The sequence below is a fragment of the Xiphias gladius genome, chromosome 14, assembly GCF_016859285.1.
Source record: "Xiphias gladius isolate SHS-SW01 ecotype Sanya breed wild chromosome 14, ASM1685928v1, whole genome shotgun sequence".
Classification (NCBI taxonomy): Eukaryota; Metazoa; Chordata; class Actinopteri; order Istiophoriformes; family Xiphiidae; genus Xiphias; species Xiphias gladius.
In genome coordinates this window covers 14,921,427-14,948,732 of record NC_053413.1, presented here as the reverse complement: position 1 = coordinate 14,948,732, position 27,306 = coordinate 14,921,427, and the positions used below count along the sequence as shown (strand labels likewise).

Here is a 27,306-nt window from a genome sequence, read left to right as displayed (position 1 = left end):
ATGTGGATTGGTAAAGTCATGGCTGATACCCGATCTGCTTAATAAGGTCAGTGTCAGATTGATGCTTCCCTAAAAAAAAAAAAAAACCCATAACCACGTCATGCGGAACTTGAAAAAATAACGTGGACATCCAACATGTTTCAGACAGACTTATACAAAACTCTGCTCAGCAACTTAATAAGTCCTTTATTTGCAATGTTCCGTTACCTCATCTTTCCAGTTTCCGATGCAAAAGAAGCAATAATTTCTTAAATAAAGAAAGCAAAAAAATATTTACAAAATTCCAATAAAACTAATAATCAATGGATTATCTAAAGCACCTCTCTGCATCTGGACAACTGCTGTTGGAAAAGGATACACTGCAATTACATCAGCAATTTATCGTTTCTGAAAAATAAAACTGGAAAAAAAAAAAAAAAAAAAAAAGTGTTTTTTTTGTAATTATTATTATCATATATTTACAGAACGCTCCTGAAATGAGTTTCCACTTAAAGTAGAAAAGGCTTTCGGATCATTTCTGTGGTTTTTTTTTTTTGTTTTTTGTTTTTTTTAAACTTTATATATTTCATCAAGTCAATTTTCTGTAGATTTCAAGTTTTAATGGTGATTGGGTCATTAAGTGTCCTCTACGAGGTAAAGATGAAGAGTCAGTCAGTGTGGTTCACTACTGGGGATGGGTGAGGATGGCTTAGAGGAAGCATTAAGACCACCCCCTAGTAGTCAAGGTCAAAGGTCAACAACAGTCCTCCATGTTTCTGTTCTCTGTAGGTTCATGATAAGAAACAGGAAGAGAAAATAGACAACCTTTGCTTTAAAAACTCCATCCATCAAATTAAGATTAGTTCATGTACATTTTTTCTAGCAAGGCTTCATCCCCTGTATAATTAATAGAAACACACTTCGGTCATGCTGCACACTCCAGTAAGGGACAAAGACATAGAAGAGCTGTGTTTGGATTGAACACACATTATGGCATGATGATACCCACGTATCAGGGAACCCACTACACCAAACGCCCTGCTGTTTATTCTTGCAGATCAGATAGGATGTTAGGCATTATAAGTATCTGGAAACATAGAAAAGGAGCCTGTTGGTTTCTATTATTGTGGGGGAAAAAGTTTCGTAGTGATGTGGGATACTTCACACCTTGTTAACAAGCAATCCTGCTGAATCAGTTTTCAAGTTTATTTGATTAGGACACTTGCTGTGACAAGCAGGTGGGGGAAATAATGAGGAAGCAAGAGAGGGAAGGTAGAGAGAAATGATTGTTTTCTGAGTTCATCCCTCAAAGAAAAGAAGAAATAAAGATTTATCCTCACTGAGGATTGATTTGAGTCTGCCTCTCTGGCAATATTGTCCATAACTCTCCACAGCCGCCGGCAGAGCCCCCGCTTTGCCAAAGGGGGGCGGCAGCTTTCAGTTCAGTCTTTTAGTCCTTGTCAGACTCCTCCTCGGCCTCGCGGAGCCAGGTGAAGAAGGCGGTGACGGATTTCAAGGCCACACCTTTGCCCGTTTGCTCCGCAGGGTCTTTGCTGGATTCCCACTTGTAGAAAGCCTCCTCTTTAATAACGTCCTCATCGTACAGGGCGTCGAAGAACATCCGCAGCAAGTCTGCAGAGACAGAACACACAGGTCAGGTCAGTTCCGATCTGACGTTGATAATGAAATAACTGACGGTTCTGTTGCAGCAAATTAGACCGCACCCGATTTTTGTTGCTGGGGGGGAAGAACAAAAAGTAACACAAACTATACGATACAACAGCCCTGCAATAAATACAGGCTCATACAGGCTCAGTGTCTGCTGCATGTTGAAGGTTTGTCTGGTTGGGCTGTTTTTAACCAAATAACCAATGTCCTTCAGTCAATGCAAAGTCATTTTTGCTAATGCATATCTCCTGTGTTTGGCAAATGGCATCATAATGCAGACTTTTGTCTTGCCACAGTTCATTATTTCCTACTTAAAAATAAAAGAGACCACAATTAACCAATTGCAAAAGCAGCTACACTTGTCAAATACCAATTTTCAACAAATGTCAGTATTTAGAGAAGTCTTGAGAGATCTTCTGAGATTATGTCCACATTAAGCTATTTAAATTTGAAAAAAATGCATCTCTCTCTCTCTGTTTTAGACTGGATGAAAGGCTGAAACTGCATTTTTCTCACCTAAAAAAATGCTTTTGGGTTTTTCAGAATGCTCTCTGGAGTGGATGAGTCTTACAACGCTGGTTTGGTGTTTCAGTGTATGCAGGGAAAACTAAGCTTTTGCAAAAATGCTCACGCAGACTGCCCAGTCACTGTCTAGAGCTGTGTAGCAGTAAATAGAACTTCCTGTTGCTTCTGACTTTTTTGGATCTCTCATATTAAACATTGATGTAGTCGATTACAGTAGTAATCATTAACTTCCATTCATGTTGATTTTGTATTCTGTTTGTCTGTGGTTCAGGTGTTTCACCACGAGCAGAGGTCTCTATGAAAATGACCTAGAAACACTCGTGTGGAGACAAGTCGTTTTCACACGAAAACAGCATCTACTTAGTGTGGATGGGAGTCTTAATGGCTGGTAAAGAAATAAACAGATCCTTACCAAAAGTGGATGTTTAACTATTACTATCATATTTGATGAAATGCCCTAAACATCACATGAACCTACTACCCTCTGCGGAATTTAGAACAATACTGTTTATCTCTCTGTCAGTGTTTTTATCGCCGCTCTTCTCAATGGTTTGAAGTTGGCTAAATAAATAAATAAATAAAATCACTTTTCCTCCAACCAATCAGAATTTAATATAGGGATCACAGGTGTAGTGTTGCATCTATCAAATGGAAGCATTGCATCGTTGGACAGTGAGCAGAGAGTAGTGAACGTGTCATGGAAACCACTTTTGTTGTAGCATTGCGGCATTATTTTTTTTTTTTTTTTAATGTACTGCATAAATGTCACATTCAGAATTTGGACACAAATAAAACGGCAGGAAGACTTTTTTTGCAGCTTCACTCTCTTGACAGTTTTGAGAGTTTAAAAAAAAAAAAAACCTAAGTTATAAAGAAGATTCATTTAAACGGTTTTTTGCTTATTTAGTCACAAATATCACAACGTTTGCAAGGTCTCAATAATAAAGCATATTTGACTGAATCCTAAAAATCAATACTCAAAAAACTAGGAGCTCCATCAATTTCTTATAGGTCTACTGTATTGTATGGTATTTGTTATTCTGTCTACTTCTACCTATGTCTAGCTCTAACTTTACTCCTAGCAGACGTAGACTAATAGCAGGACACTGACTTGCAGGCTGCTCCATGTGCACCATCAGAGCCTGGAGGGCGTAAAGGGCCTGCAGCTCTTTCTGCTCGTCACACAGGTATTTCTGCAGCAGACTGGCCCTCTGGTTGATCTGCCGTGCATCCACCCTGTACGGGTTGTCGCCTGAAGAGAGGAGTAACAAACATTTGCAGGACAAACCACGATCAGAGATCAAACTTCTCTTTTGCCACTATAAACATTTAATTCCTGAGCAGCAAAAATCAACCACATATTGTGATTGGTGTTCTGTGATACTGGTATATCAGCAATACTGAAACAGTTTCGACAGTGGTGACTAACAAGGCAGCTCTTACTTCTAACTTGCTGCATCAGTCATACTTACATATGATGGCAGACTGGCACACTGATGTCATCAATGCCCGTACAAACTGGTTGGAAGCCATCTGCTGTTCATCCAAGTTAGCCTGAGAACCCCCGCACCCCAAAAAAAAAAAAAAAAAAAAGTTTAACGGGGGAACTTAAATTACTAATGTAACTTTTATAACTATTAAAAAACTTGCATGGAATATTCCAGTGTGACGTAAAACCCACTGAGAAAAACATGAGCAACATCGCTAGTACTGTCACACACCTCAACCCAGTCTCTGATACGCTGGTTGTTGGCCTTGTCCTGAAGGAGTCTGTCCAGCTGTTTGCTGAGCTCTTCTCCACTCAGGACCTTCTTCTTACCCACCTCCTTTGACTCCATCTCCTCTCCTGTGGTGAAATCCACTTTCTGAAATACGTAACCAAAAAAGAAAGCTTGAGGATACTCTTGTAAGTAATTGACTTGTTGTTTACTTTTAAATATTGCAGCAATCTTTTCTTGAAACAAGTTTTTTTTTGTTTTTGGCTTTAATTTTTACCGCCAAAATCCAACACAGAAACAAACCAAACCAAAAATTAAAAAAACAGCACCATAATAGTCACAATTTCATTGTAATATATTAGAGTTATATTTATTTATTGTTATTCTTTTCTGCAACCATGGAGTTACAGCTATAGGGCATAGAGCTGTTACTTTTTATGTGAAATGTGAACATTCTTCTGAACATGGTTTTAAAAAAACAACAAAAAAACAATTTAAAAAAAAAAAATTCCAAACTGTTCTGACCTGTTCGAATTCAATATTTAAAGTCTATAGGCACAACAGGCCACTTCAAGTAGTTCGCCTTGTGGGGAGGCTGAGGGCTCAACCTATTTCTGCCCTACTGACTTGTGGATTTCGTTCAAATTATTTCAAATGAATTATGTGCCAGTTCAAAATCGTTTGACCTGGATCTTTTTGAAAATATCATACCCCTAATAGCGCATTAGGTCTGCATTTGTGTCGATGATTTGCAGCATTTATTTCTATATTATAAATATTTAAGACAAATATTGGCAAATTGTGTAATTTTTCTATTAGACTGTATGCTGTTAATTATGGAGTGTGCCTTCTCTATATGAGTGCTTACAGTCTCTCCTTATGTTAAACAAAAAACAAACAAAACAAATCAGAGAACCATCTATCCCCATCAAGAAAAGCTTCTTCCCAACGCTCCCAACCCAGCCTGAGTGGTTGTCTTAAGTTATTTGTGTTATATCGTCCAGTACCAATTCCTACACACCTGTTCTGTGACAAACTTGTTGACGTCTTCATCCTTAGGCAAGAAATCGCTCCAGTTCAGCCCAGCCTCTGTCCACATGGCTCCGACCTTCTTAGGGGTCTAATGAGGGGGAAAGAAAAAAAAATAATTTAAATCCAGTCATTCTGAAATCTCTACAAAGTATGAGGGAGTTTTTTGAAGTACAACAGGCCGTGACGAAAGAGCTGTTTAAATGAGAGCTCAGTATGCATGTGAAAGCATCCAGGATCGGATTTTTGAGATTGGAGTAGGACGCACCATTCCTTTGCAGAGCAACTTGAGGATCTGTACCAGCAGCACGGCGGCCTTCCCCAGAGGCACGAGAGGCTTTGAGATCTCCCTGAAAACACAATTATACTAAATTAATCTTTTCACTTTCTTTAAACCAAATTATTATTCTGTTGTTTTATTTACTGCCATTATTAATAAAGCCATAGTTACACTCAGGGTAAAAAAAAGCAAGATTGTTCTAAATATTTGATGTGTTTAAAAAAAAAAAAAAAAAAAAAAAAAAAATTTAGCCCTTTTTTTAAAGTGGTCCAACTGCTAATAAGTGACCTAGTTTTATGTTTGACTTGCAAACTTCCTTATTTCAGACGGCAGATGGTAGATGGCTCAGTGACATTTGAGTAACTTTGAGTTCCTGCAGTAAAAAGAGTGTGATTCTGTAACATCTGTGCCAGGATACGTGAACTGACCATAAGATGTATTAAATATGTCCATAAATCTGACTCAGACATTCGGAACATTTGTGAGAAGCTGATAAAAGGTTGTCCGAGTTATCCTACTGATTCAGGTTTGATGTTTTCGAGTTGCGTGTTTAGGCCTCAAGAACTGCCAAAAACCCTGAAAATGCTGCTTTACATCCTACTGACATATACATTAAAAAAATAAATAAAAACAAAAAAAATTAAGGACGTATCTTGCTCAATCTATGCAAACAAAGGATCAAATGCTATTTACAGACAGGGAGCCATCAGTCAGAGGTATCAACGTCCGTCAGCCTCTATCCTTAATCAAAAGGAACTAGGCTTGATTAGACTTATTTGATTAAATCCTTTTTTGCTGAGTTCCAGCATGGAAGTTCACCTGAAGAGCTTTCCCATAGGGATGCCGCCCTCATGGAGCATGGGGGTAATGAGTTCAGCCAGGTAGAGCCAGATGTGAGGTATATCTATGGCCATGTCTTCTGCTGCCTCCAGGATCTCTTGTAGCCTACAACCCCAAAAACACAAAGCAATCAATCTCACTTTAAATGCTCTTTAGTTTCATTTTCTCAAATCTCACCGTCAAGAGTTCAGAAAATGCACTCGATGTGGGAAAAGGAAAAAAAAAAAAAAAACCTTTCAGGCATTGGGAACACAGTGTGATGTGTTTCCTGTTAAATACTCACCCTTTGTAGTACTGCTGTGTGGGCAATGTCCCTGCCTTTATAAGTTGGTGTAGCAACAGGCCCATGTGCTCTCTAGCAATGGTGCTGCGCTCAAGTGTCGACTCCACGCCATTCCGCACAAACACATAGAGCAGAGAGGCACTGTTGAGCTCCGCCACACATTGCAACGCCTCCTACAGCACCAGAACAACAAGGAGAGATGCTGGCCATCAGAGTGGCTTTATAATCCAAGCATTTCCTTGCAAACCTGTTAACATGCATGTGTTTAAGTAAAATTCAGTGTTGGGATGCATGTGTGCATGGTGTTATGTTTGTACCTTCAAGTCATTGATGTGGAGATATTCTTCAATGATGGCGTTCGTCTTCTTCTCCACTTCCTCCTCAGTCAAAGCAGGTTTAGGAAGAGAAGGAGGAGGAGTGGGGGCACTCTCACGCTTAGCTGCAGAAAAGTAAGGTAACAATGCAAGTCAAAGCGCAGTACTCCTCATTCCTGCATGTTCATTTCATTAGTATACACAATTCTACTTCTACTTCTAACTTCTTTCTTCTCCTATTATATCCATTTTAAATCTTTGCTTTTACTGTTTGGGCTTTATACCTGCGAGATCTTTGCTTGGACCCCTGTCTCTGGCTCCTCGGTCCGTGCTTCCTCTGTCCCTGCTTCCTCTGTCCCTGCTTCCTCTGTCCCTGCTTCCTCTGTCCCTGCTTCCTCTGTCATGCTTCCTCTGTCCTGCTTCCTCTGTCCTGCTTCCTCTGTCCCTGCTTCCTCTGTCCTGCTTCCTCTGTCCTGCTTCCTCTGTCCTGCTTCCTCTGTCCTGCTTCCTCTGTCCTGCTTCCTCTGTCCTGCTTCCTCTGTCCCTTGCTTCCTCTGTCCCTGCTTCCTCTGTCCTGCTTCCTCTGTCCTGCTTCCTCTGTCCTGCTTCCTCTGTCCCTGCTTCCTCTGTCCTGCTTCCTCTGTCCCTGCTTCCTCTGTCCTGCTTCCTCTGTCCCTTGCTTCCTCTGTCCCTGCTTCCTCTGTCCCTTGCTTCCTCTGTCCCTGCTTCCTCTGTCCCTTGCTTCCTCTGTCCCTGCTTCCTCTGTCCCTGCTTCCTCTGTCCCTGCTTCCTCTGTCCTGCTTCCTCTGTCCTGCTTCCTCTGTCCCTGCTTCCTCTGTCCTGCTTCCTCTGTCCTGCTTCCTCTGTCCTGCTTCCTCTGTCCCTGCTTCCTCTGTCCCTGCTTCCTCTGTCCTGCTTCCTCTGTCCTGCTTCCTCTGTCCTGCTTCCTCTGTCCTGCTTCCTCTGTCCCTGCTTCCTCTGTCCCTGCTTCCTCTGTCCCTTGCTTCCTCTGTCCCTGCTTCCTCTGTCCTGCTTCCTCTGTCCCTTGCTTCCTCTGTCCCTGCTTCCTCTGTCCTGCTTCCTCTGTCCCTGCTTCCTCTGTCCCTGCTTCCTCTGTCCTGCTTCCTCTGTCCTGCTTCCTCTGTCCTGCTTCCTCTGTCCTGCTTCCTCTGTCCTGCTTCCTCTGTCCCTTGCTTCCTCTGTCCCTGCTTCCTCTGTCCTGCTTCCTCTGTCCCTGCTTCCTCTGTCCCTGCTTCCTCTGTCCCTTGCTTCCTCTGTCCCTGCTTCCTCTGTCCTGCTTCCTCTGTCCCTTGCTTCCTCTGTCCCTGCTTCCTCTGTCCTGCTTCCTCTGTCCCTGCTTCCTCTGTCCTGCTTCCTCTGTCCTGCTTCCTCTGTCCCTGCTTCCTCTGTCCTGCTTCCTCTGTCCTGCTTCCTCTGTCCTGCTTCCTCTGTCCCTGCTTCCTCTGTCCCTGCTTCCTCTGTCCTGCTTCCTCTGTCCCTGCTTCCTCTGTCCTGCTTCCTCTGTCCTGCTTCCTCTGTCCTGCTTCCTCTGTCCTGCTTCCTCTGTCCTGCTTCCTCTGTCCCTGCTTCCTCTGTCCCTGCTTCCTCTGTCCCTTGCTTCCTCTGTCCCTTGCTTCCTCTGTCCCTGCTTCCTCTGTCCTGCTTCCTCTGTCCTGCTTCCTCTGTCCCTGCTTCCTCTGTCCCTGCTTCCTCTGTCCTGCTTCCTCTGTCCTGCTTCCTCTGTCCTGCTTCCTCTGTCCTGCTTCCTCTGTCCTGCTTCCTCTGTCCCTTGCTTCCTCTGTCCCTGCTTCCTCTGTCCTGCTTCCTCTGTCCTGCTTCCTCTGTCCCTTGCTTCCTCTGTCCCTGCTTCCTCTGTCCTGCTTCCTCTGTCCCTTGCTTCCTCTGTCCCTGCTTCCTCTGTCCCTTGCTTCCTCTGTCCCTGCTTCCTCTGTCCTGCTTCCTCTGTCCTGCTTCCTCTGTCCTGCTTCCTCTGTCCCTGCTTCCTCTGTCCTGCTTCCTCTGTCCCTTGCTTCCTCTGTCCCTGCTTCCTCTGTCCTGCTTCCTCTGTCCCTGCTTCCTCTGTCCCTTGCTTCCTCTGTCCCTGCTTCCTCTGTCCTGCTTCCTCTGTCCTGCTTCCTCTGTCCCTGCTTCCTCTGTCCTGCTTCCTCTGTCCCTGCTTCCTCTGTCCTGCTTCCTCTGTCCTGCTTCCTCTGTCCTGCTTCCTCTGTCCTGCTTCCTCTGTCCCTGCTTCCTCTGTCCTGCTTCCTCTGTCCCTGCTTCCTCTGTCCCTGCTTCCTCTGTCCTGCTTCCTCTGTCCTGCTTCCTCTGTCCTGCTTCCTCTGTCCCTGCTTCCTCTGTCCTGCTTCCTCTGTCCCTGCTTCCTCTGTCCCTGCTTCCTCTGTCCTGCTTCCTCTGTCCCTGCTTCCTCTGTCCTGCTTCCTCTGTCCCTTGCTTCCTCTGTCCCTGCTTCCTCTGTCCCTGCTTCCTCTGTCCTGCTTCCTCTGTCCTGCTTCCTCTGTCCTGCTTCCTCTGTCCCTTGCTTCCTCTGTCCCTTGCTTCCTCTGTCCCTGCTTCCTCTGTCCTGCTTCCTCTGTCCCTTGCTTCCTCTGTCCCTGCTTCCTCTGTCCCTGCTTCCTCTGTCCTGCTTCCTCTGTCCTGCTTCCTCTGTCCTGCTTCCTCTGTCCTGCTTCCTCTGTCCTGCTTCCTCTGTCCCTGCTTCCTCTGTCCTGCTTCCTCTGTCCTGCTTCCTCTGTCCTGCTTCCTCTGTCCTGCTTCCTCTGTCCTGCTTCCTCTGTCCCTGCTTCCTCTGTCCTGCTTCCTCTGTCCCTGCTTCCTCTGTCCCTGCTTCCTCTGTCCTGCTTCCTCTGTCCTGCTTCCTCTGTCCCTTGCTTCCTCTGTCCCTGCTTCCTCTGTCCCTTGCTTCCTCTGTCCCTGCTTCCTCTGTCCTGCTTCCTCTGTCCTGCTTCCTCTGTCCCTGCTTCCTCTGTCCCTGCTTCCTCTGTCCCTGCTTCCTCTGTCCTGCTTCCTCTGTCCCTGCTTCCTCTGTCCTGCTTCCTCTGTCCCTTGCTTCCTCTGTCCCTGCTTCCTCTGTCCCTTGCTTCCTCTGTCCCTGCTTCCTCTGTCCCTTGCTTCCTCTGTCCCTTGCTTCCTCTGTCCCTGCTTCCTCTGTCCCTGCTTCCTCTGTCCTGCTTCCTCTGTCCTGCTTCCTCTGTCCCTGCTTCCTCTGTCCTGCTTCCTCTGTCCTGCTTCCTCTGTCCTGCTTCCTCTGTCCTGCTTCCTCTGTCCTGCTTCCTCTGTCCTGCTTCCTCTGTCCTGCTTCCTCTGTCCTGCTTCCTCTGTCCTGCTTCCTCTGTCCCTGCTTCCTCTGTCCTGCTTCCTCTGTCCCTGCTTCCTCTGTCCTGCTTCCTCTGTCCTGCTTCCTAGTCTAGAGCACCAGGCTGCATGGAAACAGAAAAAGTTACATTTACAAACCAGTTACATTTACATTCGGCCAAGTCTCAAATCATCAAGTTAAACTTAAGAAAATTTAAATCTAAAAAAAAAAAACTTAGCAAAAGAAATCAAGACTTCAAACACTATATGTGACTATGCTGAGAAGCATCAAGGCCATGAGAGAAACGGAATGAAAAGCTGAAGCTTAGGGTTCCAGGCACCAAGATTTTAGGCAAGAATTTTCGTGAAAACTTCCATTACCTTTGTGATCTTGCTAAGGCGGGTGGTGTCGATGGGCCTGTTCTTGGAGATGGGCACTGTGTTCCACCCCTCATCCTGAGGCTGGGTAGGCCGGCCACCTCCTGGTGTGTGAGGGCCTCGGCCCCCCATGCTGCCTCCCATCCTGCCTCCACCTCCCTCTTTCTTGGACATGAGCTGCTGCTGGACTTTGATCTGTTCCCTGTGTTCCTCCATCTCTGCCTCCTTGTGGATTTGGTCGATTGTTTTAGGACCCTGGTCTCCTCTACGAGGCACCCAGTTACTCTGTGGATCACAGACGGAAGATGGTTATAAAACAGTTTGAAATGTTCCAACACCAGTCGTTTGATATCAACATTCAAGATTCCCATGTGATTTATAATCTCTCACTTCACACACAGTATAACACAATTCTGCTCAATCAGAAATACTTCTGAGTATTAGTCACTACCTTTAGACTCTTATCAGCTCTTTATTTCAATATACTGTTATGGATGAATTAATATTTACCCTCCTGAGGTCCAGGACGTCTTGCAGCATGAAGCGGATTCTGGATGAGGTCTTTCTCTCTTTGATGATCTTGTCCATCTGGTTAAAATACTGATCCATACGAGGCTGACAGGGACAGAAAAAAAAGCGGCTTTTTAGTCATGGCTATGGACCGTGAGTGTATATGAATAAATGATTGATTTATGTGTTTGTCTCCTCAGCTCCTCAATCCCATCACTAATTATCAGTGGCCCAGACACGTGGCACAAAAATAAAAGTCATCACTGGAGACGTAATTCACAATTCACCCTTCATCCATCTGAGTTCATGCTTTTCTTACCTTGGCCTTCTCAAAGTCCAGGTCTTTGCCAATAGTGGAGAGCAGCCTGCAGAGACACTCTAGAGACTCTTCATCATGATTCTTAAGTAGTTTCACTACACAGTCGTGCATAATGGCCTCTGTCAGCATCTTCAACTTAAAGAGCTCGCCTATGAACTTTATGTTACCCAGTGAACGGCGGCGGGCCTGGTCTCGGGCCTCTTCCAGCTCCACCCTCAAGCGCTCACGCTCTTCTTCCTGAGGTCAGATACAAGTAGATGTTTATGCTTACTTTTGGGTGTTAAATAATCAGTTTAGTCTAAATAAACAACAGGCTGTGGTGGTTGGGACGTGGAGGATTGCTTTTCTTACATCTTTGGAAGCCTCCATCTCTTTTTGCTTCTTCTCAAAGATCTCATCATCATCTTGGTCCTTCTCAAACTCTTTCTGGCACCGGTTGAGCAGCAGTTTACGGAAGTTGACAAAAACTCCGGGCTTGTCCGAAGTAGGAACTTTCAACTGAAGGAGGAAAACATTGAGTGCAATTAGTATCTTTTAATGAATATACATTTTTCATCTCACTAATAATTATATGGCATAAAAAGTTAAAATTATTTAACAGAAAATGAAAGTTTACAGTGATTAGAGTGTGCTCCTTCAGTTCCTCAATACCATCATGAACTTTCAGTGGCCCAGACACGTGGCTCAAAACAGAAGTCATCATTGGAGCAAATAATACAGGCACAAGATTCAGACACAATCACATGACTTACTCCCATTAGGCAGCGGCACATGTTGGCGTAGGCCACAGAGAAGTTGGGCTCTGAGATGGCCTTCTCAAAGATGAGGTCAATGGCTCCTTTCAACCTCTCCTCCGTGTCTATTGTCAGCTCTGTCACCTGTTTCATCAGTTCCTGAAACTTCTGAGGAGTCAGCTTGTTGAGGATACTGCGCAGACGCTTGAACAGCTCTCGAGTCTTGCCCTGTTCTGTATCGTCTTCTTCAGCTTCTTCACTGCCGCGGCTGCGAGTGGACTTCTTCGCCGAGGGTTTCCAGGCCTTCTCAGCCTTGTTGAGTTGTACGTCATCATTTAGGGACATGCTGCTGATGATTTTCCTGGGTTCTTTACGCTGACCCTGCTGGGAGCGACGTGGCCCGGGAGGCTGAAGGGAGTAGTAGGGATACATATTTGGAAATGTTTGTAGAAATAAACCTCAACAAATCTAACAGAAATTCTTGTCCCTTTTTCGTTTTAACAACAAACCACCCAGGAAAGGGAACAAACAAATTCACTCACTGGGCCTCGTGGTCCTCCCACTGATCTGCTCCCAAGATTCCCCAAATACGAGGGAGTAAAATCAGGACCAACGCTCATCAGTCGAGCTGGGTCAGCAGGCCGAAGGGGAGTCTTGTTCACCTGAAGGTACAGTAAGAAGTAAAATGACACACATACTTCCTTGCAGCTTCTATGTCAGTGACCACCGAGTGGTCATTGTGTCTAGTTCACACACAAACAACACTGAAAGTACTAAATTATTACGCATCAAGTAGTTTTAAGAAAAAGTCTCTTCAATATGCAAAAAAAGAAACGAGTAATTGAAAAAAAGTAAGTGAATCCTTTGGAATTACCTGCATTTATGTAATAATGTGTCTTAATATATGGTCATCTCTTTAGGGTACAAACTATTTATTTTAAGTAACACACAAATCATTGTATTGTTCTTGTCCAAACTGAATACATCGTTCAAACATGCACAGTGTGGGTTGGAAAACGTATGTGAATCCCTCAGCTAATGACAATAACAAATGCTAATTTGAGTCAGGAGTTAGCAAACCTGGAGTCCAGTCAAGGAAACGAGATTGGAGGTGCGAGTTTGTTATTCAGAAGAAGCATTTGAGGATGTGAACCATGCCTCACAAAAAAGATTCATGATCAAGAATTGTTGATTTGCATAAAGCTGCAAAAGGATCACAAAGTCATCTTGATGAGTTTAGATATTCATCAGTCCAAAGTCAGACAAACTGTCTATAAATGGAGAGGATTTATTTCTGTGAATACTCTCCCTAGAAGTGGGCTCCCAGCTAAGATGACTACAAAAGGCACAATGCAGAATGATCAGTGAGGTCAAAAAGAAACTCAGTAACAGCTAAAGGCTTAAAGGAATCATCCGAGGTTGATAACATCTCTATTCATGGGTCTACCTTGCACAAATCATGGTGCATGGTTGCAATGGAGCATGGTGTCCATGGCAGGACACCTCGGAGAAAGCTGGTGCTCTTCAAAGAAACATCACTGCACACCAAAGTTTGCCAAAGAGCAGCTTAACACTCCACAACAATATTGACAGGATGTCTTGTGGACTGATGAAACTAAGGTTGATTTTTTTGGGAAGATGAAAACATAATGCCATAGGTGAAGTACCCAAAGGTATCTTTAGTTGGGAGATGCAGCAGGACAATGACCCAAAACATCAAAGTAAATCTGCTACAGAATGACTTCAAACAAAGGAACTCTGGCTTTTAGATTTGGAGCCCAGACCTTAACCCAATAGCGATGCTGTGGAATGACCTGAAGAGTGAGGATTCACTTACTTTTTCCACCAGCACTGTGAGGTATGTTCAATAAAGACAAAGGATTATAACTGTTTCGGTGTTATTAACATAATCACAACACGTTTGTCTATACTGTCTATACTGAGCTGAAAATCAGATAACATTTCATGACCAGTTAATGCAGAAAACCAGAATATTCCAAAAGGATGCCAACCTCTATTTTGAAGTTCCAAAGTCTAATTAGAATAATAGTTTTATAGTGGGTACTTGTGAAGCAAGCATGAGCTTTCTATAATGTGATGTTCTACAGTCACAGTTACAAGAAAAGAGATGCCACCATTAACACAAATACACCAAGGTTGGGGAGACTGCTACGCTGTATGGACAAGTTTAAGGAAAGATGTTGGCAAAGTTAATTTTCTGTCATCAGTTGCATCTATTTGTGACAGTAATGGTAACAAATTATTAAAACGCCTAAATGATCTTTATATTTGTGGGTTTACTCAACCTGCTCAGAAGAGAGGATATTTAACAGCCACTGACTAATTATCACAGCGCAATGTTATTTACATATTAACTTGTAATAAAATATCAGCTTAAGGGGAATATGCCTCCCGCAGCATCAGCTTAATCCTTACCAGCCATTTTAATATACGGTTCTACTTCTTTATGACTCGTAAGTTTTCAGCATAATAGAAGTTAAATGTTATAGACTGCAGATACAAATGCAACCAAAGCGCCTATTACTCCACAGCCGCATTAGGCAAAACATCACTTACCTTGTCCAGGACCACATCACTGATGACAGGCAGGCCCTCGGGTTTGTTCATACTGGCGCTGATAAACTGGAAGCCCAGGAGGAACTCCCTGTCGTACCGCTTCTTCTCTTCTGGGTCTATCGGCTTCCATTGTTCTGAGGGATGTACAAGAGACGTGAAAATGCAGAGGATTAAATGTAATGTGGAAAACATATTCTTGAGGACACATCGTCTCTTAAACATAAAGGAGCTTAGAGTTATGTACAGCTTTGTAGCACTGAGGAGGGTAGGAAAACTTTGTAATGAGCCTTAAAGGGGACACGTGAAGAGGCACAAACTTGTCGTACAGTGAGTCGGTTTCTCCAAATCTCGCTCCTGATATTCCACACTGCCAGTGCTGATTTGAATTGTTAACCAATTGTGTTCTTAAAAAAGAGGACCTGTATATAGTTCTTTCTGAAACTTGAAGACCTAAGCCGCAAAGAAATCTTCATCCGACCTCACATTTATCGTGTACCCTTTCATTTTTTTTAAATTTACCCCTAAAATTTTAACTTTAGGGTGCACGCACACCTAAAATAATCATTGTAGCAACAGTTGCTGTTACTGTTCAACTATACACAACACACTACCTTCTTTGTACTGGTATTTCTGCTCAGTTGGCTTAGGTGTGGCTTTGGGCCCGTCGTGTTCTGCATTCTGCTTGTCCTCTTTCTCCTCCCAGGTCTCATCTGCAGCCTCGACGGGAGGTTCAGCTGGAGCAACAGGGACCGGGTCGGCCTGAGTGGACGAAGGTTCAGAAGCAGGCTTGGAACCCTGCTCCTGCAGCAAACAAAACAGGAAGAGATGAATAGACAGAATGTCATATCCTCAAAAATAGTATTTATTCAGCTGAAACTGCTGAGACTCTTAAGCTCTATCTGGATTGATACACACCTCTGTGAAGGCATCCAGGAGGTCCCCAATGGCCTCTTTCTTGTTGAGTTCCTTCATGTTCTTCCTCTTCTTTGGCACAGACATAGCAGCTTCAAAGAAAGGATAAATTGGTGACATTAAAAATCTCACGTAACAGCAGAATGATAAAAATGACAATCATAAATGTAACTGAGAATCAACTACCTTGCATAGTAGATTCCTCTGTAGGGCAGCTTACAGAGGCGGGAGGAGATTCCTCAATTTTCTCCTTCACCTCCTCCACCTCCTCCACCTCCTCCCCCTCCTCCTTTTCCTTCTCCTTCACCTCCTCCTCCTCCTCTCTCCTCCTCCTCTCTCTCCTCCTCCTCCTCCCTCTCCTCCCCCTCCTCCTCCCTCTCCTCCTCCTCCCTCTCCTCCCTTTCCTCCTCCTCCTTTTCCTCCCCCTCCTCCTCCCTCTCCTCTTCCCTCTCCTCCCTCCTCTTCCCTCTCCTCAGCTGGCGTTGCTGTTTTAGCTACAGGTGTGGATTCCTGAGATTGAGAAGCGTCGGGCTGGTCAAGGGGTGTAGTGTGTGAAAGTCCCCTGCCCACAGATAATTCCTCAATGTCCTGAGGAAGGCCGTTTGAGAGAAGAGGCTTTGCTGTTTCAACCGGTGTGAATTCAGGTTCGGGGCCAGAGCTCGGGGCAGCATTCTGGGTTTGTGGAGCAGCCGGTTCCTGTGTAGAGAGTGGAGGCTGCGACATTTCATCTTCTGTCTTTGTAGCTGTTTCTTCTTTTGCTACTTTAACAGGGGTAACTACTGCTGCAACCTCAACTGCATGCTCTAACTTGGAGCTGGTGACCTGCCCCTCTTTTTCAGTTTTCTTCACTTGCTCTGATTTCTTTTCCACCTTTTCTGGTCCCCTCTCAGCTAGAGCTGGGGGAGAGGCCTGTGGTTCCTCCATTTTGGCAGGTGCGTCTGCTACTGATGCTGAAGGGCCAACAGGAGCGTCTACTGTGTCACTGACTTTAGTATCGTCTTTATTTACCACCTCATCAGGAGTAGTAGTAGATGCTACTGCAGGAGAGAGGGAAGAGGGAGACTGCTGGTCCTTTATCAACGGGGATGGCACCTCAGTAGCAGCTGTGGGGCCTACAGATTGTGTAGCTGATTCGGCAGATGGTGTCATCTGGCTGTCCATTTCCTGTTTGGCTTCCACCACAGGCTCTGTGTTTGCTGTGACAGGAGGTGGAGGGGTTTCAGTGCTAACAGGAGGCTCCACATTTTCATCTGCCCAATGAAAGACATGAAATAGTCACATATCAGTCATAAAGGAAAATGGGGAACATGGGAAGCTTGTATTTTTGTGCAAACCAAAATGAGAAAAATGTACTCACCTCTTCTCGTCATTGTAGTGACAGGCTGTACAACTTCACCGTTGGTCTGTGCAGGACTTACATCTGCTATGGAGGCCTACAATCATAAAATAGCTGTTTTTAAACCACCGATTCAATAGGAAAAACACCAAGTTGCCAGCTTGTTATGTACCCCTACACATATTCAATACAATTCATTACAAAATGGCATTTTTACTTTTAGAGACTGCATCAAAGAGGTACTGATTCAACTCAGTGCTTATTTTGAATGCTGTAGTGTTTTTTTATTTAAAAAAGTGCTTCTCGTATTTTTCCTGGTTTTTCCCTTCTGGCAACTCAATGCAGTTGCAAGTTAATGCAAACAAGCCTAAAAATGTAACCATAGCTCAAATAAAACAACAACAGTGCATAACTGTGTACACTTCCTTTGGCTTTCTGCTTGTTCTGTGAAACTCCATGTTAGATTTGAGTTGTTAATTATGAGATGTTACCATAGAGATGTGAAAACATGCAACCACCTTTGTGAAAAATAAATAAGTTCGGGGGTAGTATGTAGAGAATTCCGAAGGGGGGGGGGGGCGCGCTCTCTCTCCATCAGCACGGGCTTTTCTTACAAAATGGATTAAAGCAATGATCTCCTACTAAAGCTATATGTTTTGTTAGTTATTTCCTTACATGTAGTTACATCTTAAGACCTTAAACTGTACAATACTCATATTTCTTGCTTCAAATTTAGGAAAATTGCTGCATCGTTGGAAAGTCAACTATCAGTTTAAGTCAGAATTGCAAACTGAAAATGTTCTTTTACATGTCCAGTTTCACCAGTTAGAGCTCTGTCCTTTACTGTGCTTTTCATTACTTAATTTTCCACACAACAGTACCTTAAGTCAGTAAAGAATAGCTGACAGCAGTTTATATTTCTAAAATAAGAAAAACTTTACTTACAATCAGTGATATAATTTATGAAACAATTCTGTCTTCAACTATGTACATAACCTTGTGTACTTAAGATCAGAGTTTCATTAAGTCAACAGAAAGTGGTCTTCCCCAAAGCATTCTTACCTGTGGGGGAGTTGGTGTGGTAGTGGACCTTCCACCTGACATAATCTCCTCTGTGATATCACGCCCACCCTGGTTGGGGTCCCGTATTCTTATCTATCGAGAGAAACCGCAAATATTGGTTACGTTTCCACAAAACACGTATGCAACAATAAAGTACAAACAGTATGTAACGATCCTGATCTATAGCTGCCACCCACCATAATAAATACTATTGTTATTTTGAGGTAAAAGGGAAAGTTCCACATTGAACAGACAATACACTCTCTCTCCATTCAATTTTTTTTTTGACCCCAGACAAGAGATATGCTGCTCTTTTGTTGTGACACACTACCGGTTTGCGTTCCCTCTTTAGTGGGCCTTGTGACTGTGCCGGTGGTTGCTGAGGAGGGGGGGCTTGTTGCTGTTGCTGGGCGGGGTTGATCATGACCGGTGCAGGCTGGACAGATGGAGAGTACTGCGGCTGAGCTGGATAGTATGCTCCTGCTGTAAGGTTGGAATGAAACAAAAAGCATTAATGAAAAGAAAACAATACTCAAGTGCAATTTTAGATTAAATGACTATCCAGCCAAGATTCACAAGATTTTTTGTTCCTGTGGTTATGACCAAAAATTCTGTATTTGGCATGTTTGGCATGCAATTACGTGTGTAACTGTCATAAACAGGGCTTCAAGGTGCCGCTATATATACACGTTTGCTTGTTGAAAACTTCTGTGTTTGCTAAAAATCCATATCAGTGTCTCCACAGCTGGAAGCCCTACTGATGATCGACAAACACGCATACACAAAAAAACCCAGATTTTGCAGTTACAGAGTGGAGATTCCTGGAGGAACACAAAAACTAGGGTCCGCACTGAGAGCCTATATGAGCTGTGTGGCTCAAGATACATACAAATATAACCTTTGAAACTATGAAACCATGGGAGTTTAGTATGCAATTGCCCCCTCCTACAGAAGAAGCTAGCCTGTGTGACTTCCATATTCAGAATGCCATCGGTTAGGACGCAAGCTTTTGAAGTAATGACCTTCAATTCCAGACCGTGGCTAGGAAATGTGCGTAGAGTACCCAGCTAGCAGGAGATCTGCTGGCCGGCAGCAGCACACTGTACCGGACTTCTCAGCTCAACATCGGCACTGTGTAGGCAGGCTGCTTGTCAGCAGAAAATTTAAGTCAGCTGATTTCATGGATCAGAGGATGGTAAAGTGTGCCATTATTCATTTTGCTAACGCTCCACCATTTTATTAAAAATATTTAGCATGTGAATTTTTTTTTTTGGTGCTTGCGAATAGTTCTTGAAATTAAGAATATCACCCCTTTATTTTGTGTATGTGGCCTACACTTTGCATCCCATTTACATGTAAAATGTATACCTGTTGCAAAAAGAAAAACACATTAACAACACTACTAGAGACAGGAAGTGCTACAGAGATTTTTGCCACCGAAGCCTGCTGACCAACACACACACACTACTCACCGGGGTAGCGCTGGGAGGTGAGAGGAGCACCGTGGAGAGAGAGACGGCCGTTCTCTCGCCCGCCTCCTCTCCCTCCACCACCCCGCCTCTCCCTCGCAGCAAGAGAGGGCTCTGAACCAACGCAGCAAAGGAGAGGAAGGGAGTGAGGGACGGGAGAGGAAGATAAGAAGGAGAGAGGGCAGGAAGAGACAGATGCAGAATGAGTTAATGAGAGGATCCAGAGGAAGCAGGGTGTTAAAAAAGGTCCCATGAAATGAACAATGCCTTTACTGCACTCTTTCCTCATGTTCCTGGCTGCATCTTGTTCTTTTATGCCAAACAAATATCAGCTTTTTTGCAAATAATTAAAATCAAAATCATTCTCTTCTGCCTGGAGAGTTTAAAGTTTTCATCACTGTACCATTTTGCACTCAGGGGTGTGTATTGTATAAGCCAATAAAATGTGAGGTTTTAGTTTGATCCTTCATGGGGGGGAGAAAAAAAAAATAAAAAAATCTGCAGAACAACATTTGTCATGAACATGAGCATTTGCACCAGTAACACAGGTCTGTTTAGGGAGACATTTTCCAATAATGTTCAAAATAAATAAATAAAAATAAATGTATAAATAAATTGAAAAAAGCGCAGTGGTTACGATCATACTTAAATAAATGCTTGCCTTTCATTTTGGACTCTTTGTCCTGCTTAATCTTTTAAAAGTCATTAATATTCAAATTAGTTCCATCTTATCATTAAATCCCACCCCAACATCCTGTTTCATATGGACATATATCCAGCTAAAGAACAAAAAAGAAGCAGAAGCAAAAGTCTCAAAGCCATTTCATGGAACCTGTGAGGCAGCATCAGGTGAGACTGCAGATAGAGAGAACACAGGCCAAAGCAGAATTAAGCCAGACCACATGCAAGTGGCAGTTCACCACATATAGTAGTGTTTTGACCCAGAGAAACATTAAAACACAGCAACCCGCCAGGCAAAACCATGACACATCCAGCGACATGTAGTGGGCAAAGAGGTGTGCAAATGGGTGTGGACTGAAACCAGATGCTTCAACTTAAAATAAATTTGGGTTTTTGATGCTTACGATAGGTTTAACCTCTTTTGAAAGATAATTATCATGTTTATGGTTGTGCTTGGTTGTTGTTGGTCTTGGGTAAAAACCCCTCACCATAAGTGGGGTATTCAGCAGGGCTGGTTCCCGGGTAGAAGCCTGCTGTACCGCTGGTCACGGGATACTGCTGAGTAGGAGGCATGTATGGGGCCCGGTACTGCAGACACAAAATAAAGAGTCAGAAAAAACTACAATATAGGGAATAATTGAGATACGGGAGCTTCAGGTCTATCTCTGCCATCTCCCACAGTAAGGTACTGTACTGACACTAATGAAAGATGACCCACCTTTTCAAAACACCTGTTTTTGGAAGAATAGAACCTATAACATTTGTGTAGTTTGTCCAAATGTGTTTTCAAATGTAGCTAATTCTTCATTTGTTTCTATCAGTCACATGCTCACACACTCTCCTGTCAGGCTCTTGGAAGCGGTCAGAATCATTTTCTCTGGCTGTTAGCATTTTTTACACAGTTTTTCTATGCTTCCCATCATGACTTTCTGTGACACCAGTAATTCTGGGCTGCTGAAGAGATGATTTATACCCTGATCTGATCCCTGAAGAACTGAAGTCCTCTGTGGCAGCAAAACACATTACATGAGCCCTCAGAAAATCCAGTAGGTTAAATAGGGATTCCTAAATAATTGTAGGGCTGACTAAGTCTAAAAGACACCACATTAAGGAACTCAGTAGCCTAGTATAAGGAGCAGGCACACAGTATTATATGGGCAGGTTGTTGGGTAGAGCAGTAATGAGAGTGCCATTTTAACGAACTGATGATTATTAATGTGAACCAACCTGTCCAGGGGGGGTGATGAAGTAGCCCTGAGGGGAGCCAGCGAAAGACAGCTGTTGCTGGGAAATCATCATCATCTGGGAGCTGGGCGGGTAGACGTGAGTAGGTCCAACAGGTCGAGGGCCACTACTTGTCTGTACCCTTGGAGCACTGGTTGCCATGGCCGGTCGGTTTGGATAGTAACTCTGGAGAACAGATTAGAAGAAACGGAGGGAAAGAACGATGAAGAATGTATTTTAGCACGGCCAAGCCTCTTGTTCTGCTTGTGCACTTAGTGTCTTTACTGGAAGCAATGCACTCACAGCAACTGCCAATGTGTACAGCAAGTTCAGTTCTTGGGTTACACAGAGTCTAAATTGTACTGGGTGTCATGTCTCCCTGACACACTGAGGTTAGCCAAGGTTAAGGGGGGGGGGCGAAACGAAGAAAAAAAGCTGTTACCTGTAATGCTCTGTATCCACCCTTCAGCCGCACAACACATGAGCAGAGAGCAAGAGAGGGAGTGAGATTGAGGACAACAGACAATGAGGAAGGTTGAGATTACAAGGTGTAAGAAGGAAGGGGATGAAAGGCAGCAGTGTATCTCTGAGTCATGAACAGTGAGCTCAAACAATCTTAGCGGCACATGCAACTCTACAGGTCTGCATACACGTAGGATCCCCTCAAGTCTCGTCAATCCCAGTTTTGAGTGATTAGAGAATCGTTTTAAGGGCTGCAGGCGCATGCAGAAACTCATGTTAGAATGCTGCAAGTACCAAAATTCAATTCACTTTAACATTAAAATTTTAAGCTGACCCCCAGTCAGGCGTCAACAGTGTCAATGCATGTAAGGGTTATCTAAAGTTGCAAATAAGCCAGTTCCAGTTTTGATTTTCAACGTGACCACAAAATGATTAAAAAAAAAAAAAAAAATGACAGTACACTGTACAGTCAGTTACTCTGTCAATATGACAAGTTTGGTATGATGTTTTGCAGAGAAGCAGGGGGGTAAAAAAAAATAAAATACTATAATATATAATATACTGCAGGTATATGCAGATGCAGGACGAATGAAGTGAATAAATAATTCCTGGGTAGGGCTGGGCGATATGGCCAAATAATTAAATCTCGATTTTTTTCCCCTTGTTACGGATGAGTCACGATTTCAATTGATTTTTTTTCTGCCTACATGAATTCAAGACAAGATGCAATTCAAAAATATACTTTTCTTTATTAAGAACTATAGCTGTATCTGTGCATTATCAACAAACAATAACAATTACCTGTTTTGCCATTCATTGTGAAGGTGGAAAAATCAGGCAGCTTAAGTTGACTGTTTTTCAGATGTGGTTTTGGAATTGTGACGGGGGATAGCATGAGACACAAATTGCTCCCATTCCACAGAATGCTTTTGTTTCAGGTGCTGGAACAGGTCTGTCGTGCTTACTTTTAATTTTAATAAGAGTTTTCAGAAAGTTCACACAGCAAGGTTCTCTGCTCCACATCGGGCCTTGCAAAACCAAACTATTTCCATATCAGTGAGGTAACATGACTACTTTTGTTTCGTTGTCTTCAGTGACTGCGGCTGCCAATACTCAAACTTGTTGTTGACCAGCAAAGCTCAGACATGCAGGTATGCCCAAGGATACAGCGAAAGCCTACGATTGTGTTGTAACTACAGAGAACTGCTGGTGCTGGCATTTGAGTGGCAGCAGAATAATCATCTCAATTTTGCATTTTAGGCATTTTCAATTGTTCAAAAACAAAAATTTTAATACAATAAAATCGCCCAGCCCTAGGCCTGGGTGGGCTCTGCTTTTAAAACATTGTGACCCTGCACAATGGGTCTTATGGAGAAATACACATTTCTAGAATGAGATATGGAAGCATTACTGGACCTCAGGAAAAGTTAACTCATCTCACAGACACTACTGCGTTCTCGTCCAATTCTCCAACATGTGGAACTTAAAGCATGCATTAAACTAAGGAGTCAGAGGGGATGTAAGGAAAAGAGAGGGGTGTTAGTACCTGTTGGTGTAAAGTACGGGGCCCTGCAGCAAACTGGGAGGACAGCAGAAGAGAGGAAAGAAGTCAAGATTGACATTCAAGGAGAAAGATGACAAATAGGCTATAACAAGCAAACACATACACAGATTTAGCCAAAGCCTTATAGCAGGAGAAGCCATGTCAGAGATCTTTGTGAAATAGCAGGAAAGGGAGGGTTCTCAAACAAGGCAAAACATATCACATACTTAGACTCTGAATGCAAAAACCTTAGCAAAGAGGTAAAAAACATGCGATGCACAATACCTGTCTTGGCTGTGGTGCAGAGTTCATTTGTGGAGGTGGAGGGGTGGCAAAAACAAGAGAAGGGGGTTGCCCAGGGCCGTAGGCAGCCTTGACAGGAGAGAATAGAGCAAAAATAGATGTTACCAAACTTTAAACTCCCTAAACAACTTGAATTCTACAAGGTCAGTGACTCTCACCTGTGTCAATCCAGGGGAAGGGGCAGGGTTTGGGACAGAAGTGGGTCCCGTTATAGGCTGTGGTGGTTTGTTCATTTCACGTTCTTTTATGGTTCTGCATTAGGGTGGCGGTGTGTTGCCAGCCTTTCTGAGGAAGAGAGGAGCAATAAATACAAAAAACAACAACAACTAGCTGTTAGCCAAGTATAATCAAAGGCAATAAGATTAAATTATTTTCAATTCAAAATTGATTTTAAAAATGTTTTACCAGCAGACAGTGGTGTAGCTCATCTCCATTACAAATAATAATTGCAGCATTGCAGGTCAGATATCAGACAACACAGTATGAAGACATGAACCATTAGTGTGGCAACATCTAACCAAGCAGTGAGGGTGTGGTCTGTGGTTTCGCCTATGATAACACTCCCACCTCTCACAATCTTGTTCACTTCTAAATTGCATAGGTCATGCATGTAGTCTTTTGAGCAGTTAGTGTTAATACCCTTCGCGGATTCCTTGCTGAAATCAGATTGCAACAGTGTGTGTTACCCTCCACCGAAAACTGCCTATTGTTTATGTAGAAAAAGGGTCGTGGTGGTTACTAAATCACTCCAAAGGAGGGGCATTGGACTTACAATCCTTAACAATTGTTCCAGACCCCCTTTGAAATCAACTACTGAACAGATGGTGCGTTAAAAAAAGAAAAAAAAAAAAAAACGGAAAAAAAAAAACATCATGCCCTGGACAAACAGCAAAAAGCAAATACTAATGGAGATGACTTGCAGTGGTTTGTGGATCTACTTTTAGCTCATGTGACTGCCACCAAACCACTTGGGCTGGTTCGGTTTTGAGTGAATTTAAGAAAATGGATACCTCAGGTCAAAGTTCATTTACTATGTTAACAGTGGCTACTGCCCCCTGGATGTGCTAGCTACATGTGCAAATAATCCACTCAAATAACCTTAAATCGATAACCATTTCAAAACCTGAATACAGCTTTCTAATATGAGAAATTATTGTTTTACAGGTGCTCGAGTAGTGGAGACATGGTATGATTTTTATAGACTGATGAATATTACTAGCAGACGTGTCATACACCATCCACCTGCTGACACAGAAACTGCCGTTAGCTGCTAGTTAGTGCCATGCTTCTTTTAGACGAGGCATCAATGCAAAAAGCTACCATATGGTTCTGCCAGCAGTGATGGCCAACAGCCTTATGAGCCGGCATTAAATATGACAAGTACTCTAGGAAAAGATTACAACGGTGTCTTACCCAAGTTATACAATAAAAGGCATTTTACTGGCCCGCTAGCGTGGCAGCGTTCCCGATCGAAGCTGGTTAAATCGTTAGCTAACAGCCGGCTAACGTTACGTGTCCCACTATCATAGACACTTCTCTTAGTTACGCTACGTGGCTCAACGCTGAGTCCACATTTAACCTTAACTTGCGCAGAGCCCAGGTGGTTTTTTGCCGTGCCGATGGACGGTGTGTTTACTAATAAAATCTCAAGGACAACAAATAACCCGGTTGTGGCAGTGATGTTGCAACACTTGACAACGATTAGGTTACAGTTGAGCTATTGTTGGGTTTAGCCCAACCCTGTCCTCCGAGGTGTATTTAATTACGGGCCCAACAAGCTCCGCGGGCACAAACCATCAGCCTGACATACATCTGGAGCTAATATCATGCGAAAAGGGCGATTAAGTTCAGGGTTTGAATCAAAGTGTCGCTAGGTATAAAAACACAGTGAAAATCGTTTTTAAACTATAAATCCGTTAGCGTTAGGGCTAACTGCCGTTACCTCACTGAGCCTGCGGTGACAACGGTGACCATTAGCCACGAGAGCGAGTAACCCTGGCTGTCACTTCAGCTAATGTTAGGTTAACTTCAGCCAAGCACCGTACAAGATACAACAACCACCAAAAAGACGTTAAAACGTTCAGATTACACTTGTTTTATCCCTTATCATATTCCGGCCAAGATAAGATGGCTAGCCCTCCCAGTGTGTGGACTGACAGCCGGCGGGGCCTGCTAACACCAGCTAACACTAACTAGCCTGTGTGCCTTTGACAAAAATGAAACCAGGCTCCGGTGCACTTCAAGCTAGCACTACCCCTAGCACCGTCAGATGTTTTTAGGCTTACCGGGAATCAGTAGTGAATATTTTGTAAGATGTGAACTCGGGGATCGGCTTCTGATCAGTCTTCTGTTAATGAAAGTAGTGGTGTTGTAAATTCCTTGTCCGTTTACTCCAAAAGAAAAGTGATGCCCTTTTCTTGGCTACTGACTTAGCGAGCTAGTTAGCTAACCGGCAGCCGGGGTGAGTGCTGTTGCTGTCACTTCGGTTTAAATCCCCGGGCGTGCAAAAGTGACAGTGCTCAAAATCAAACAATATAGTACTTTGGGAGTACTACTGACAACTCCGATGGCCCCGGGAAAAGCCTCTGGACCGCAGGTCCATGATCAGGCGTCGATGGTGACGGATTGCCGGTTCGGTACGTACACCACTGTCGTGTGAGGAGTCTCAGAGCGAGGCCATAGTGCGGTGTTTCTAGTCTGTGAAGCCGGTGCGCCTCCAGGTCGCATGGGTAACTTCCGGGAAAATTAAAATTTAATGCCGTTTCCTTGGTCATGTGATACAGGATCTTCTGTCAGTTTGTCAACCCAGGCCTCACAATAATCTGATGACCGAGGTGTGGAGTGGCTGTTGGCACAAAACTCCTAAAATTCCTCCTGAACATAAAGAAGCCGATTTTAAAACTGTAAACGAGCTTTGTCCTTCAATTTAATTCGTCATAAAAGGATTTAAATTTGATGTAGATAATTGTCAGCCGTGCTACACAAATGTAAAAATAACAGAGCAACAACTGTTTTGTACCTGTGACACGATCCAAAAATTACGCAGATTCTTTCATGATTGTCTGAGCTCCAAGTCCATAAATAAAGATTTCTTCTCTTTCAAAACTATCCATTTAGGAGTAATCTTGAAGAACAAACATATTGAATTTCTAGTTAATATCGTCATCATAACAAAATACTGTAGACATAAATTTCGCTTTTGCCAATGTATATTCATTTTATAGTTATTTTGTTATTTCAACATTGCAGTCTATTTTGTTTTTATTGCCTATAAGTAATTGATTGTTTAATTGAATAAATTGAAAACTTCTTTTTAAGAGCTGCGATTCTGTTTAGGACAAGAAACCTTACTTGAATTGTAGGGCACTGAGTTTGTCACTGTTCTTACCTTCTATATATTATAAATAAAGTTGCTTTAAATAATATTAATGTAAAAAAGGCCACGTATATGTCATGTAGAGCTGCAAGGAGTTTTTGACCGAAAGAAAATTAATCTGCAACTAATCCTATGATCAATTTACCGTTTTGCCACTTTTCAAGCATAAGTGTCAAACATTTGCTTGGTTTTAAGGCGTCAAGTGTGAGAATTTGCTGCTTTTTCCGTTGTCATATAGTTTTTGAAATATCTTTGAGTTTTGGCCTGAGGGACAGACAAATCAACAATATTTTAAGATGTCACCTTGGGCTGTGAAAAGTTTGAATCTGTGCTTTTCACTTCTTGTTGACATTTTCTAAACTAAATGAATAATGGGTTAATCTGGAAATTACTCATCAATAATCACATTAATCAATATGCAAAGTAATTGTTAGTTGCAGCCGTGATGTCATGATTTACAAAGTCGTTGCCT

At 43.2% G+C, this 27,306-nt stretch overlaps 1 protein-coding gene and 2 non-coding genes across 3 annotated transcripts; all 3 read right to left on the bottom strand.

Moving 5' to 3' along the window:
- Positions 1–488: 488 nt before the first annotated feature.
- On the bottom strand, positions 489–26,209 carry eif4g1a (eukaryotic translation initiation factor 4 gamma, 1a). The gene is made up of 31 exons (XM_040143757.1): positions 25,744–26,209; positions 23,617–23,743; positions 23,441–23,527; positions 23,159–23,191; positions 21,154–21,336; positions 20,415–20,514; positions 18,108–18,259; positions 17,777–17,869; positions 16,736–16,811; positions 15,793–16,628; positions 15,565–15,673; positions 15,382–15,470; positions 15,078–15,267; positions 14,467–14,600; positions 12,432–12,551; positions 11,908–12,297; positions 11,507–11,653; positions 11,156–11,392; positions 10,837–10,941; positions 10,330–10,611; positions 10,062–10,073; positions 6,921–7,047; positions 6,640–6,761; positions 6,323–6,495; positions 6,019–6,144; positions 5,188–5,269; positions 4,912–5,010; positions 3,894–4,037; positions 3,645–3,726; positions 3,284–3,424; positions 489–1,611 (listed from the first exon to the last, which is right to left on the bottom strand). The coding sequence occupies exons 2-31, from the start codon at positions 23,689–23,691 to the stop codon at positions 1,430–1,432; spliced, it is 4,728 nt and encodes a 1,575-aa protein (XP_039999691.1). The 5' UTR covers positions 23,692–23,743; positions 25,744–26,209; the 3' UTR covers positions 489–1,429.
- On the bottom strand, positions 11,029–11,105 carry LOC120799517. Its single transcript, XR_005708842.1, has one exon. It is a non-coding gene; the product is annotated as a small nucleolar RNA SNORD66 (small nucleolar RNA).
- On the bottom strand, positions 11,787–11,863 carry LOC120799516. The gene has a single exon (XR_005708841.1). It is a non-coding gene; the product is annotated as a small nucleolar RNA SNORD66 (small nucleolar RNA).
- Positions 26,210–27,306: the final 1,097 nt, after the last annotated feature.